Consider the following 15,526-nt stretch of genomic DNA (forward strand, 5'->3'; position numbering starts at 1 on the left):
TATATTTTCGACGTTTTTTCCAGGATATTTGAGATTTTATTTTATTTGTTCAGAAATAAAAGAATTGTGCAGCTAATCCAATTTCATAGCGCAGCCGTTGATGTTAAGTCCACAATAGATAGAACCTTTTTTGTACACTATAAAATTATGAACATTTTTTCACATCACCATATTCGACCTAAAATCAACAGTTCTCGAGTAATTTTAAAAAACATTTTATTGTTACACACTTTCCAGAATTTCGGAACTTTGCCGTACACGTATGTTTGGGGACTTTTTACATCATCTTTATAAAGCCATTGTCAACATATCTGTGAAAAAAATTCTACTTTTACGAATTTTTTTTTAGTGATATTTGTTCCCCGCTGACTGGACTATTTGCAACATTCTAGTAATTTATTCAAATAATTATACGTTTCTTGGAAACTAATTCATTAACCTTCAAACGGGTGTGTGGTCGATAGTCTACTACCCGTGACAGAAAAACATGAATACCTTCAGCCTAACGGTGTCCAGAAGCGCGGGAGGGGCTTGTATTCTCTAGTTAATATGTATGACGCAAGATGGGAATGAGGTTACCTCTCAAACTGAGATTTTGACATTTTTCTATCCCAGTATCGAGAACAAGAAACTATTTGCAATGAGATTGTGAATCCAAACAGACGAAGTTTCTGTTACATTGGCGGCACAAAAAAGAACCACATAACTAAATTACGTTGTAGTAGTTGTAGCAAGAGCGTTTCTAAATCGCATTCAGTACCAACAAGTGATAAATGCCTCAATTCTGATTCATCGAAATCAGATGATTAAAATTCAAATGTTTTGCCTATTATGATATCGCTATTTTCATGAGACTGTTTATTTTTATTTTTCATGGAGATACGCCTCTATTATAGGAATATTGTAATGAATGTGCTTCTATTTTGATATACCTAGTACAGCAATTTCATTATACTTGATTACCCAACTTTCATGAGACTGTTTATTGTATTTCTGTTGTATATATTGATCGAGTTTTATTCAATGTTTTCATTGTTTAAACAAGTTTTTGACGATTCTATTAAAAATAACCCTGATTACAAAACTTTATGTTAAAATATGAACTGTATAATAAGTGAAAACGAGGTGGCGGTGGGTTACTGCCCCGCGCCCACTGGTGTTAAAAAAAGAGCGCCCGCATGAAGGTTAAGCTTTGTCCTTAAAATGTTCATGTTCGTTAATAATCGAATCGATCCACCAGCGATTGATCAACAATGTCGATTCTTTCGAATAGGGGTATTTGTATCGATTACTGAGATACTGTCAGCAATTATTGATCAATATCATTCATCAGTATCAGTATCATTATCAGTATTCATTATAATGAATACTTTCTAAATTTACTCAATAGATGTCTTAACTGAAGTTATCGATGTTACCTAACTAATGTCTTAATGTTTATTAACAATTCGCATTGCTAATTAACAATTTTTCAGGCACATTGGGACTCAAAAGTATCCACATGGAATGAAAACTAGGAAGTGGCAAGAGTCGTCAAGCGGAGGATGAGAATGACACGAGCCACTGCTCACCAGCATTGACACTTGGTATAGCGCAATCATTGTCTTGTGGCTCTGTTGTGTGTATTTCCATTTTTAATATTCCTCTTTAATAGGGAATATTAGCAATATTCCCTTACTTTCCCTTACTTCTTCCAATTTCTTCATGCACACCATCCTCTCTATAAGCATCAAAAGTGCATCTTACTCACGCATCCACACTTAACATCTGCAAGCTCTCATTCCTTCCATTCTAAACCGTACCACCCTGCTCCATTTATTTCCTTTTGTATTTTTTGCAGATATTCTGGTTCCGCCAGCTCTCTGGCCATCAAGTAGCATCTATTGTACGTCGAATCGATCATCTTTTTCCATTTCTATTCTCCTTGTCTTACTAATAGATCTAACTCTATGTACTACCACTCCATGACCCCTTCTCGTATATCACAAAGCCTCTTAATTTTTTTTTCTTCCCATTTTGAATTTCCAAAATTGCCTCTCGTCTCCTCCTTCCGAAATTCGTCCAAGGATACTTGTGCTATTCTACTCACCTTTTCCCTTTTCAGCATCTCTTGAAACTTCAAAGCTCTCTTAATTTGTCTAGTAATCATTTCTTCCCTCCCTGATTCTTCCTTTAACATGTAATCTGTGAAACGCCAGCAAACCCCCATTATCCATCTTAAAAATCGCTCATACATGCTCTCCACTCCATAACACAGCACCGCCCAAACCAACGCATAAAACAACCAGACCTTCATTTTCCAAACGTCCTTGAAACCTCTCGTTCCTATACCGCATACTTGGTCCATTAATTTACTAGCACATTCTATTCTTTTTCTTACCTGCATACACGACGTATGCATAAGCTAGAAGGTATAGTTTGCTGTTACTCAATATCGTCCCCCCTTTCTCTTTATTCTTCAGCTTCTCCTCTAAGTCTGTCAACAGCATATTGAAAAGTAGCAGACTCAAAGGGCACCCTTGCCTTAGACCACTCCTGTCCAGAATACCTCTCCTTTTTCCTTTCCTATCTTCACCTTAATCCTGGTTTCATTAAAAATTTCCTTTATCTTCTCCACCAGCCTTCCTTCTATTCCCCACTCTTTTCTGCTGTGTTTTCATTTCTGTTTACTTAATCAAAAGCTGCTTTAAAATCCGCGAATAACGCGATTAATTACTCTCTTTTTCTCCCTACATTTCTGTTAACCAAGTAGTTCAGTACGTAAATGTTGTCTATGGTTCCCATCCCTTTTCTAAAACCAGTCTGATTGCGTGAGATACTTTCTCTTTCTTTTATCTGTCTCTCTAACGGTTTTCTTAAACTTTCTGCATATATTTTGTAGCCAACTGGCATGATAGTGATTCCTCTGTACTCATCTACCTTCTTGTCCTCCCCTTTCTTGACAAGTGGTACCACCAGCCCTGTCATCCATTGTTCTGACCACCCTTCTTCATTCCAGACCTTGTTGCAGGCCTCCCACAACCCTTCCCTGACCCCTTCACCTCCATAATTGAAAGCTTGGGTCTCCACGCCATATTCACCTGTAACCTTGTTTCTTTTTAATCTATTTATAGCTTCAACTACTTCTTCCCTTGTTACTAGATTCCCTCCCTCCATTTTTCCTTGTGCTTTGATCGGTTTTTCTACTTCTTCCTTGTATTTTTCTTTCCCCTTTGCTTTTTCCTTTCTAGCAACCTCTCATGTTCTCTTTTTCTTTTGTTGTACACCCCCTCTCCATTTCCCGTATCCTTCATTTTCTTACACACTCGATCATTCTCTTTTTACTCTCCTTGCAATCCTCGCCCTACCCCCCTCTCTTTGCTCCTCTTATTTCTTTTTTTTTTGTACCTTCTCAATCGACCCTTTCCATATTTCAATTAACGATTCTACTCCCTCCTCTTCTTCATACCTAATATTGTCTTTTTCCATTAAACCTTTCAGTTTATTTACCCCCAGACTTCCATTTTCTTGTTCCTTTCGCCCCCTCTTTCCTTTCACCAACTTCCACGCTTATAGCCATGACCACTCAGTGTGGCTAGTACCGAGAAGTGCTCGGACCCTATCTTATTACTCACTTGCGTACATCCTATTATATTCCTTATTCTTTCTTCAGCAAGAATGAAGTGTATTACTGTCACTTCCTTCCCAACAAATGTGATTTTTCCTTCCTCATCTCCTTTCATATTGCCATTACATATGAACCATCCTGCTTCTCCGATTATGTTTTTTCCTCCATCCACCTCTTAATTACTTTCTAGCCTTCCTCTTCCCCTCTTCTTCTATATACACAAACCACCGCTATTTTGACTCTTCCAACTATAATGCATCTTACCTTTGTTCCATCCTTTTCGTTCCTATCCCCCTTTTCTCTCCCTTTTACTGCCAATTCTTTTTTCATCCCTGGGACCATTCCGCCCATACCTCTTCCTTTAACGTGTTCCTTTCTTGCTTCTTGCATCGTCCAGATATAATCTTTCGGTGACATTTTTTTCGCCTCCTTCCAGTATTTCTCATTCGCTCATATTTCGCTCATTATTATTACATCCCATTTTGTCAGATTCCCCCAGAAATCCTTTTCCGAGACTTTCTCTTTTTCGCCTTTCCATAATTCTTCCCACTCATCCCATTCCTTTCATATTCTTTGTACCTCCTTCTTTAGCCCCCCCGGCCCGCTCTTGCCTCTTCGTATCTTCCACCATCACACATGTCTTCCCTCTAAAGCATGTGAACATTGCTTAAATCTTCGCCAGTAAGTTCCCCTCACGTTTTTCTTTTTATCCTTTTCTTAGAGTTTTTATCTTCTTCTGATTCTTTACTCCCTCCTTCCCTTACCCTTCTTCCCTCTGCTGATTTTTCTCCTGCACTAAAAATGCCCTCGATGCTTATCGCACTAGCCCGTTTTCGCCAATCGACAAAAAATCTGATTGCTCCTACACTATGCGAGTGCTGTGCAGCTCTGTTGAGCTTTTCCAAGTTCGTAGGTCTACCTCGCCTGTTACTCATCCCCAGGCCTTCTGCGATTGCCGCGATTCCCTTACTCCTAATCAGCGTCTTGTACCACTCGTCATCTCTACTTTCACTATCACTCAAGTTAACAAACCTACCTTCCCCCCATAAATTAGGCTTCACTTTTATAGTAAGAATTATATATAAAAAATAGAAGGAATTAATACAAAATATAATATTAGATAAATTAATTTTTTTTATTTCAAAAACAATTTTACGTGTTAACAACTATAATTTGCTCAAACACAGTAACGATTTCTGCCTCATGGCGTTTACACCTGCAAAGTCTCCTATCACATCATTGAAATCTAACGCTTTTGCGAGTTCGTTTTCTATTGGCAACTTTGCCAAACCAGTTTATGGAATTTTTCTCATAGTGGAATTTAAATATGTTTTTATTTGCTTAAGTTTACTGAAACTTCTTTCGTTGAAAGCAACCGTAACTGGCAAAGTTGAAAATTAACTTAGTGCAATGTGTATATTAGAATAATTCGATTAATTGAAAAAAGTAATAAATTTGCAATACCTCTATAGGAGAGCATAAGGAGAACTGGGATTGAACCTTCGGAGCTTGATTGAGTTATTAATGTGTCAAGAACATGATTCATTTGTGAATCAAATTGTTATCTCAAAGTGAGATTGCCTCTATCATCTTCTGATTCGCCAATGTGCATTTTCTTTTTTTTTTTACGTTTCCTTTTATCGGGGAAACCTTCTTCGATACCTGCACGCTCCCTTTGGAATTAAACCCTTCTTCACGCATTTTCTGTCACGTAATACAAAGCCCGTCAAGAAGGTTCATTGACTTATCTAATATCATTTCTTTGGATGCCAACGACATGTTAATTACATTTATTTTGTGGAGATTTTTGGCAGTTACCACAGCGTCTGATTCTAATGTAGATCAGATAAATATTCTTCTAATTCTTCTAAAACTTCCGCAAAATGCAAACACATAGCTTTAACCGCTCTAGATCCAGCAGACCAACTCGTATCACACATACGTTTTAAAGTTAACTTTCATTTGTTCATCAAACGTTTCCATCGGAACGTTGAACCGAAGAAAAATTGGAGAGTCGACCAAGAATCCAAGTCCCCGAGAACGTTCATTAGAATTACAATGTTATTTGGAAACAAGAACATACGTCTCACAAGGAAGATACGTGGAATATTTATTTTAGAAATTAGACTTTGCTCTCCTCGACATTTTGAGGCATCTTTTAACCCATTATTGTGACATTATTTGTTTTTTTAAATTTTATTGATTATTTTTATTATTATTTGACATTATTGTGACTTCTAACATCCTCAATATTTATGTTATCCTGATCTTTTTTTGCAGCATTTCTATTGCTAGACCTAATCCGGATCTTTCGGGAGATTATGTAAAATTAATAAAACTCTCCTCGACAGTTATATTTTGGTTTTCATGTGCATGAACATAACGAATCATTTCAGATGTTTGTTTTTCTCGCGAGACGTGTTGTGCAGTCAAATAGAAGAGAAAAATATTTAGCACGTTTAATTTGATCAATTAATACTTTTGAAACCTTATCCCCCAATAATTCAATAATTTAATTTTGAATTTTCCGCAAAAAATATTTTACGGCACCTTTAATGTGACTGCCAATACTAGTTTTTGAAATTGGATTGTAATGTCTAGCAAATTTAATGAAATGCCTACTTGAAGATTTCCAATTTGTTCGTTTGAACCTTCAAGCGCAATATTATTCGATGCAAAAAATAAAATAGCGTCAACAATGATTTTAAAACTTCACGTCACTTCCTTATTTATGCTGTGAATTTACTAGTAACATAATCATTTATCGGCAATCATCTTAAAATCTACATCATTCCTTTGATCAGGACCATGAACAATAAGTCTTCGCCTAACATAATCATAAATCACCTTCAATAAGAATTCTTTAAATTCTAGGAGATGTTAACTTATAAGAGCGATCACATTTCAAATCATGCAGGGAGGCTCAGGTTAAGTAGTCAGAATAAATTGGGCTTTAAATAATTCGTCAATGAAAATAAGGGGATATGTATTTCATAGTTCAGCCGAAAAATTTTATGAATTACGAGATATTCAAATTAACCTTTCAATTGTCAAAATTTGTCGAAAAGTGTAAGTTTTACGGAGGAATTTTAATTCTAAACAGATTGTGCTCTTCACAATCCAGTTTAAATATTTTCAGAAAAATAGCAGACATTTTGTCATTTTCTAAAGTTTTTCTTTGGATCATTCGTTAGATCAGAGATTTCCCTACCACTGCAAAAAATAGTTATCCAAATACATTCCATCAGTACAAAAATACAGCATTTCAAACAAACAAAATCTGCCAGTTTGCGACAGATTTTGACAATTGGAATGTTAACTTCAATAGCTCGTAATTCCTAAGATAATTTTTTTCGGCTAAACTATGAAATAAATATCCTTTCATTCTCATCGTCGCATGTTACATTTAAAGACCAATTTATAGTAATATTCTAGCCTGTACCTGGCAGCAGTATTTGAAATATGTAGAATCGTTCATAAGGGTTTTTCAACGTATTCAAAATTGCCGTAGATCAATGTCGTTAAAAATAGAGCAACAGAAATGTCAAACAATTATCCGCATACAGTTATGCATAGATAGGGAGAAAATGTTAAAGAAGAAAAGAGACCAGATAAAGCAAAAAAGTAGAAGATGCAAATAAAAAGAAGGGTTCTTTGATATGTGTGCTTCTTTATTTATATTCCATTAAACAAATAAACCAAAAGTTAAAGGTTCCAATGAATTGCCCAAACATTTAATACTTACTCAATATGAATCAATGGAATTTCAATTATTTTGAATACTAAATTAAGAATTTGTACTGTCTTTTAATTAACTTTGAGTGTATCGAATTTTTAAAGCGTTTTACATGCTAGAATTATTAAACTTACCTTTCAAAAAGTGAGATCTTCCAACAAAATATAAAATTTTACAGATGTATTAAAAAATTCACTTCACGATAAATACATTCAAATATAAAACTTATTCATGTTACGTTCTAGGCCGCGGCGTGCATATTAATTATTAGAATTGTAAGTGTAACTGCTTGTTTACCAATGTGAAAATTCTAATTCCACATTCGGAGATACTTCTGGCCTATTAGAGTGAAGTGGGTGAAAATTATGAATCGAGAAGAGTGTACGTGGAGTATGGTTAGGTATCCTCCGATCATCCAGAGGGCTTAAGGCGCTTCAAACGGCTGTCAAATTCGCAAGGCGCAAACTGAATCTAAATGGTTGAGTTGTTGAACGCCACATTTTAAGCACCTGATCTAAATGCAATAATACCGGACGGTTCAGCTCGCTTTTTTCCGAAAAGATCCTTTTTGTTGTTGTATTTTGTAATCGAAAACTCAACGTGGGAATTCGTTCCTCGAATGCCCGATATGAAACTCATAGATTCCAAGTGGGTGTTTAAGGTCCTTCGAGACGAAAAAGGTAACCCAGTGAAGTACAAAGCCCGACTTTGCACCCGTGGTTTTCGTCCAGAATTTTTTTTCTCCTATGATCCGATACGATTCCCTTCGTATTTTTCTCGCTTTCGTCACGCATTTGGACCTCGAATTGGCGCAGTTCGACATCAAAGCCGCTTTCCTCTATGGTGATCTTCAGGAAGAGATTTTCATGGAGACGTCGCAAGGAATCCGCAGTGAAAAGAGTGAAAACAACGTGTGCCGATTGTTGCAAGCATGGTATAGCTTGAAAAAAGCAGCGCGATGTTGGAACGTGAAGTTTACAAATTCCCTAAAATATTTGGGCCTTGAGCAGTGCGCAAGTGAGAAATGCATTTTTCGCGGTTTTGTAAACGACGACGAAGTTATTGTCGCGCTATTCGTCGACGACGGGTTGGTCGCGGCAAAATCGCAAGATTCGTTAAAAATTGCAATTGACGTATTGAGTAAATCGTTTGAGATCAAGCTGGGCGATTCAGCATGTTTTGTCGGAATGGAGTTCATGCGTGACAGGCTCAAAAGGAGAATATTTCTTCATCAAAGTTGGTACGCATAAAAATTGAGAAAAAATTCAAAATGGAGTGTGAACCCAGTATGCATCCCTGCGGATGTTGACACGCGACATTCGACGTCTGGTTTTGTTTTCTTTTTATGTGAAGGAGCTGTCACTTGGTGTTTTCAAGGACAGAACACCGTCACAATGAGTACCACGGAAGCTGAATACATCGCGGCAGCTTTGGCTGCGAGCGAAGCGATCTGGTTGCGGCAAGTCTTGGAGGATCTTGCGCGAGAACAGGCCGATGCGACTTGCTTGTCTATCGACAATCAAAGTTCGATTCGATTGTTGAAAACCCCAGAGTTTCATCAGACAAGCAATATGCAGATTTATTCACGAAAGCGATCCCAAGATCCAGATTTTATTTTTTGCGTAAATGTCTTGGAATGAGAACGAAAAAGGAGTATTTCGATTTCGCACGAAGTTCTCAAGCAGGGAAGATGTAGTTATTTGTGTTTTTCGAATCTTCACGTCCTATTATTATTATTGTTGTAGTGCGCATGCTCGTACACGATTGGACGAGGTGCGTCGCGTTTTCTACTCCGTCTTTTGTAAAGTGGTCGTCTTTGCGCATTCGCCAAATAAAGACCCTTTAAAATCATCCCACACTCGTTTTCTTTTTCATAGAAAATCTCAAGAAAAGAAATTTAGCTTCCAATCCGAAGGAAGATATTACCGGTAGTGCACGGGTGTGCCGACGTTCGGTGAGACACGCTGCTAGCGTCATATGTACACGTGATTGTCCAGTCGGCCCAGCGTTCGACTTTTACTAATAATTTCTGGTCGTCTAATATATATCCAAAACATGGATATTGTTATACGGACCTGGAGTAGCTAATTAAAATTTCGTCGCTGTATGTAGTGGAATTATAAAGTTGTATTTTATTGAAACTTTCAAGCGTGTTTTCTCAAAACCATATTTTCACAAACGGCGTGCACGATTTCTCAAAAACAATTCAGTCTATTGACCGCATTCAAGTTTCATCTTGTAAAGTATTGAAAATAACTCTACATGAATCACAAATATAAATGATTTGATCCATTTTTAATATTTTTATAAGCACAAATATTTTTAAAAATTTCATCAAAAAACGTAGTTTTTGTTGGAACAGTGGAAATTTTCATCAATATTCGGTTTTTACTTTTTTTGTTAGTTTATATAGAGTAAAAAAGTATCCAAATTAAGAAAATGACAATTATTTCTGCTTCCATTACGAATTCCGGACGCCATCGTGCACGCCATCCTACAATTTCGGCGGCGAAACATTGCAGTGCACCATTGTTTACTTCACCATTTTGGAATATTTTTGTGTCATTTTTTTTTAAATTTTGTTCAAAAGTTGACGAAAACATACCTAGAAAATTGACTGTCTATGCCGTTATTTTTTTTAGTTTTTACAACTTCAAGACTTCAAACAGAAATTTTCAAAGCTATTCAACGGATTTTTAAGAAATTTTGAAGATTTTGACGATTACAGTAAATGTTTGAAAATTCATGTTCGCAACATTAACAAATTTCAGAAAATATTAACCATTCCCAGAAAATATACAGGATTTGAACTGATTGCTAAGGATATTACAAAATTTGAAAGTTTTGGACAATTAAAAAAAAATTGCACAAACATTTTTAAATGTTTTGATAGGATTTTAGAAAATTTTAAGGAATTTTTAATTAATTCAAAAAGTTTTAGACGATTGCAGTGATTTTTTGTTTTCAAAATTAGAGAATTTCAGAAAATGTTAAAGATTTCCAGACACTATGCAGGATTTCAAATGATTCCCTAGGATTTCATAGTTGCTAAAAATTTTAAAAGTTCAAAAAAACAAATTTTCAAACACTTTTTCATGATTTTAGAAAATTTCAAGGGATTTTTGAAGAATTCTAAAAAATTTTCACAATTTTAGTGAATTTTGGAAAATATTAAAATTTCAAAATACTAAATGGGATTTAAAATAATATCTCATGATTCCACAGGATTTAATCATTTTTAACAATTTCAAAAATCTTTTAAAAGAAGTTTTCAAATATTGTTGTGGGATTTTTAGACAGTTCAATGGGACTTTTAAGGAATTTAAAAGGATTTTAACTATTTCGATTAATTATTTAAAATCACAAATGATTACTGGAGATTTCACAGGATTTAATAATTCAAATTTATTTCTTAAAAATAAAGTAAAAAATAAGTTTTGGTGGCGTACCTAGAAGCACATATTTTCTCCTTTATTGCAAATCTACTGAAGGTTGTTGCCCTTCGGAGTATGCAACTCAAACCAACAATAACTTCCGGTTCTAGTGCTGTTTCCATACTTCCTCTCCGTTCACCGCCTTAATAGCACGGACGGTTCCCGGAACGTGTAAAATTTACAACGCTTTGGAACGTTCCAAACCTAAATTACCGTAATTGATATTATATTCAATAAATATCGTGTAAGCCGTAAGTGATAGGTGAAAATCGATCAGTTTATGATATGAATATCATATGATTGTTTGGTATATGCGGTACTCAAAACTTAAAAATGAAATCCGGTTTTACCTACCTTTTACGGTTTACGAGATAATTGTTTTTAAAAATAACAAGAACAGCATATTTTCTTCAATTACCAGTTGGAAGTTCCACTCGAGTGTTCCCAGGCGGCGGACATTTTGCACGTTCCGTGCTATTAGGGCGAAGTCGGGTGGTACTAACGTTCTTTCTGGGCTCTCCATCTTACTATGACTGGCTAATTATTATTAGTAGTTGGTAGTTTACTTCAAGCAATGGATAGTAAAAACAATATAATAGTTGAAGCATTGGTTGTTGAAAGATATGCATCAGGTAAAGGCAAAGTTACAGGCGACCCATGGTGAATGCAGGTTTGGAATGCTAAAGGGGTGAATGATGTTAAAGAAAGACAAATTACGACAAAAAATGCAAGTAAGGAAGCTAGGTATTTTATGTGTATCAGAAATATGGAAAAAGGGATGCGACAGTAGAATAAAAAATAGGCAGTTAAAAGACGGACTGGAACTGTGGTCAGTAGTTAATATCAAATCACATGTTTGTGAAGGAGTCGAACTAATAATGAATGATCGAGAAAAACTGTATGTCAAGAGTTATGAATTTGTATCCCTCAAATTGTTGCGGGTTCGAATTAAATTGATAATCAGAAAACTATGTATCATCACGTGTTTCGCCCCGGTTGATGGTGACAGGAACGAGGTAAGAGACGCCCCCTGGAACAATTTAAATGTTACTATAGGCACTCGCGATCATGGGGAAAGAACCATTCTATTATGAGACATGAGTGGCGTAGTTGGAATAAAACATGAGGGTACGGAACGGGTGGTCGGTAAATTTTGAGACTTATACTTACGACAACAAAAAAGTCGTGATTGAAGCGTCTCAAAGAGTGAAAACTAACAGTGTCACTGACTGTGGTCTTAAAATCTTTTGGTTAGAATATGGGTCTGTCACGATATATCGCAATGATCATATTTAACGAGAAGTTGGAAATGGATAGTGATTTGACCAACATTATTCTTCTTGCTAGTCGCAGGGGTGCCTTCCCGCCCCCACGAAATGTTGGAAAAGGGTAGGGTTTTGATCAAATTATTTTTGTTTTCTGTCAAAGGAGTGTTTCTGGCAGTTTGTATGTTTAAAAGCATCTAAACGGTGATATCGTGATCTCGTGACATACCCACATTTAAGTTAACGTAGTAACAAAAGTAACAATAATTTTTAACTTCTGCCTGGTCAAATCGCTTCATTTATTGTTCAGTTAAAGATTCTAATAGTTTTTTTTTGCAAAAAAATACCATTTTTCCAGCCAAAAAACAGGTTTTCTTTTTAAATTTCTAATTTTATGTTTACTAAAAAAATCTGTACCCTACCGAAAGAAATCTCTGAATTTTCTTTAGCGAAATAGCTTGGCCTATTTGAGTCTATAAACAAAGTCGATTTGAAACAAAATAGTCTCGGAGATAGTTTGAGAGATTTGGGTCCTTTTCAAGATACTTTTAGTGGTCATTTTAAGAGTGGTGCGACGGTAATGTTTCTTTTGTATTCGTCACGTACCGGGCGGGCAGAGTTATTTACAGTAGTTGGTCGTGGCTAATCCGCTCTCCCTTTTTAAATTTCTCATCAAATTATTAACACTTTTTTTTAATTGCTGAATTTTCTCATTATACTTATTTATAATTATAAATTATATACTGATATACAATTTTCTAGTTGAATTCAAAAATGTTGTCTTTTTTGGCGTATCTCATTCCATTTACAAGAAACGTTCTATTAATTCCAATTTTATGCATTTAAAAAAAAAAGTTAGATATCTGAAGTCATCGAAACCAGTAGACTCCGAATTATTATGTTTTAGGCTGTTAACTATGAAATTTAAAAAATCTGCTTCTAAATTTTAATCCTAAAGCTTGACAAAGGACCTTTGAGTGTCGGCTACTCTATTGAGATAGCCTCTCTGCTTGTTATTTATGATCGTATTCTTATTTCAATTTCGGAAAGGATATTTTAAAGCCTTCAGAAAATTTAAACGAGCTTCCTGGACCTTTAAAAATATCTACCTGAGTGCCTGCGGAGAATTTCTCTGAGCTTCTTTGGCCTAAAGAATTTTTAGTATATACTCAAAGATTCTTTTCGGTAGGGTAGTTTTAACAAATTCGCCATATTTTTTTTCGCTCATAGAAAATTGGTAAAAAAAAAGTTAGACTTTGAAGTCGATGCAATATTTTCCCCTCGATCGCCTGTTTCTGTCCTAATGTGAGTTTTTAGAACCACCCTAATTTACAAAAGGGAAATATGTTACATTACCTGAGAAACTGACGTTTTATAACCAATGGTGCTTACAACGTCCCCAGCCAATCCTACCACACGCTTAATTAAAAATCGATTTGGTGATTTTGGAGATGTAAATGAAATAATATCTCCTCGATGTATATTGTAATGCCGTACTGACCAGTGATTTAAAAAAACATAATCTGTCGTTTTTGAATCTGGATTTAATGTTGGTTGCATTGAAACTCCATCGACACGTGCTATGTAACCAAAAGTATCCAAAACAAAAGGTTTTACTAAAGCAAAACCTATGGGAACTCCAATAAGTATTTTCCGCAAAATAAAAAATATTTCCATGTGATCTGTTTTATCACGATAGCTATAAGCTTGCTTCAAACTGACATTTCAGTGAGTAAAACGAATAAATCTGTCCAATAAGTTTGATCAAAATGTAAATATAAGGAAAATTACAGCTGACAATCAACATTGTTGCATTAGGTTCAATATTACATACAAATCACGTAAAAAATCATTCTTTTATATTCTTTGTAGACTTTCTAAAATATGTTGAATAATATTTTCTGTATTGATTGCAAAAGTTAGGTAAAAACTAGTTCTTTTTACCTCACACACAAGCTTCATTAACAAAGCCTCAAATATACATATATGTAATACCATGATCAATGAGAATAGACACCAGGAGACCAAAGTAATCTAACGAAAAATGAGCATATTTTTTCGCGAAGTACCCACGCCTGAACTTCCCGTGCGTGGCGCCAGTATGAACATTTGTACAAATTACGTGGTACAAATATAGCTGCCCACGAGAAAATCATAACAATACAATAATATAACCTCAAATCAAAAAGTATCAAATATTATTTATGAAATTATGGGGCCATGAAATAAATAATGATTAATTTAAAGTCACAACTTTCTGCGCAAGTGTAAATGTGGTCATACATTTTTTGAAAGTCGTATGAAACTTAAGAAAGGTAAGTAAGGATAACATATACAGGAAAATAATTTCGGTGATTAAACTCGATCTTTTATGATAAATTATTTTCATATGTCTTTTAGTATTGTACTTACCATTTCGATGTTGCACTTTCACTTTATGAATTATATATTTAATGTACAGAGTATATTTTATAGAGTATTTAAATGCACATGAATTTAGATTATATTATTCTTTTCACGTGGAGGGCCATATTTGTACATATTTTCATACTAGCGCCACGCACGGAAAGTTCAGACACGCGTTCTTCGCGAAAAAATCTGCTCATTTTTTGTGAAGTCAATGTACACGCCTTTGGTCTCCTTGTGTCTATTCTCCATGACCATGATCTAAGAAAACACCAACCCCATGCATCGCACCCACTTTTCTGTTTTCTTACGATCCGGAGGGGATTCGTCGTTCCAACTAATCCAACAGATGGCGCCACCAAATGTAGGTCTGTCTTTTTTATTGAATTGCATTAAGAAATAGCAAAAATAATTAAAAACTTGATACAGTTTGCAAATAAACAAAAAGAATCTTTGTACCTTTAAAATCTCAACAATTTCAAGTTTTGAAGGGAATATTTTTAAAAAGTAATGGTAATTTTAATTAAAATGTTTGGAGGGAATAATTTGGTAAAAAGTCATTGACAATACTGATAAATAAGAAAATGGATATATTATTCAATATAATGTATATATTTATTTAAATTGAACCGAACATCATACATAGATTTATACAGTTCAATCATTTATTTATTGCTTAATCTTGAAAGCTTTCTTCTCACTGGATACAACCCCTAATAATTTTATTCTAAAATTTAAAGAAGATTTTGAATTAAATTGTTAATTATATTATTGCAAACCTCATTTCTAAAATAAACAGACTATAAGCTATTAAACTCTATAAACAAACCTACTGTACTCATGACGCACAATTGGAGGAAATGCACTTTTATCAGTCAAAAATGTCCAGAGCCTTCAATTTTCTTGCGATTTTGAAATTTTTGTTTTAAATTAAAGAGTATTAAATTTTATAGATCTTGACTGAACGAAATTTCATTTCCTCTATTTTTTTAATTATAATTTTTCCACTCAAAGTATGGAAAAACTAAGTTTTGTATGTAACATTTTTTTACGTTTTAATAACTGATGAGGAAAACTT

General features: G+C 34.9%; 1 protein-coding gene across 2 annotated transcripts in view; it reads right to left on the reverse strand.

Annotated features, from left to right (window-relative positions):
- The window catches only part of LOC117175903 (mitochondrial inner membrane protease subunit 2), a 58,588-nt gene extending 43,972 nt beyond the window's left edge, over positions 1-14,616 (reverse strand). The window contains exons 1-3 of one of the 2 annotated variants that reach the window (XM_033365735.1): positions 14,455-14,616; positions 13,877-14,076; positions 13,399-13,789 (exon numbers count right to left, since the gene is read on the reverse strand). In XM_033365735.1, coding sequence (XP_033221626.1) covers positions 13,399-13,719 — 321 coding nt within the window. In that variant the 5' untranslated portion in view covers positions 13,720-13,789; positions 13,877-14,076; positions 14,455-14,616. Of the gene's footprint in view, positions 1-13,398; positions 13,790-13,876; positions 14,077-14,454 lie in introns of those variants that run through there. The other variant, XM_033365736.1, reaches the window with a different exon arrangement.
- Positions 14,617-15,526: the final 910 nt, after the last annotated feature.

This window comes from Belonocnema kinseyi, chromosome 7, assembly GCF_010883055.1.
Source record: "Belonocnema kinseyi isolate 2016_QV_RU_SX_M_011 chromosome 7, B_treatae_v1, whole genome shotgun sequence".
Taxonomy (NCBI): Eukaryota; Metazoa; Arthropoda; class Insecta; order Hymenoptera; family Cynipidae; genus Belonocnema; species Belonocnema kinseyi.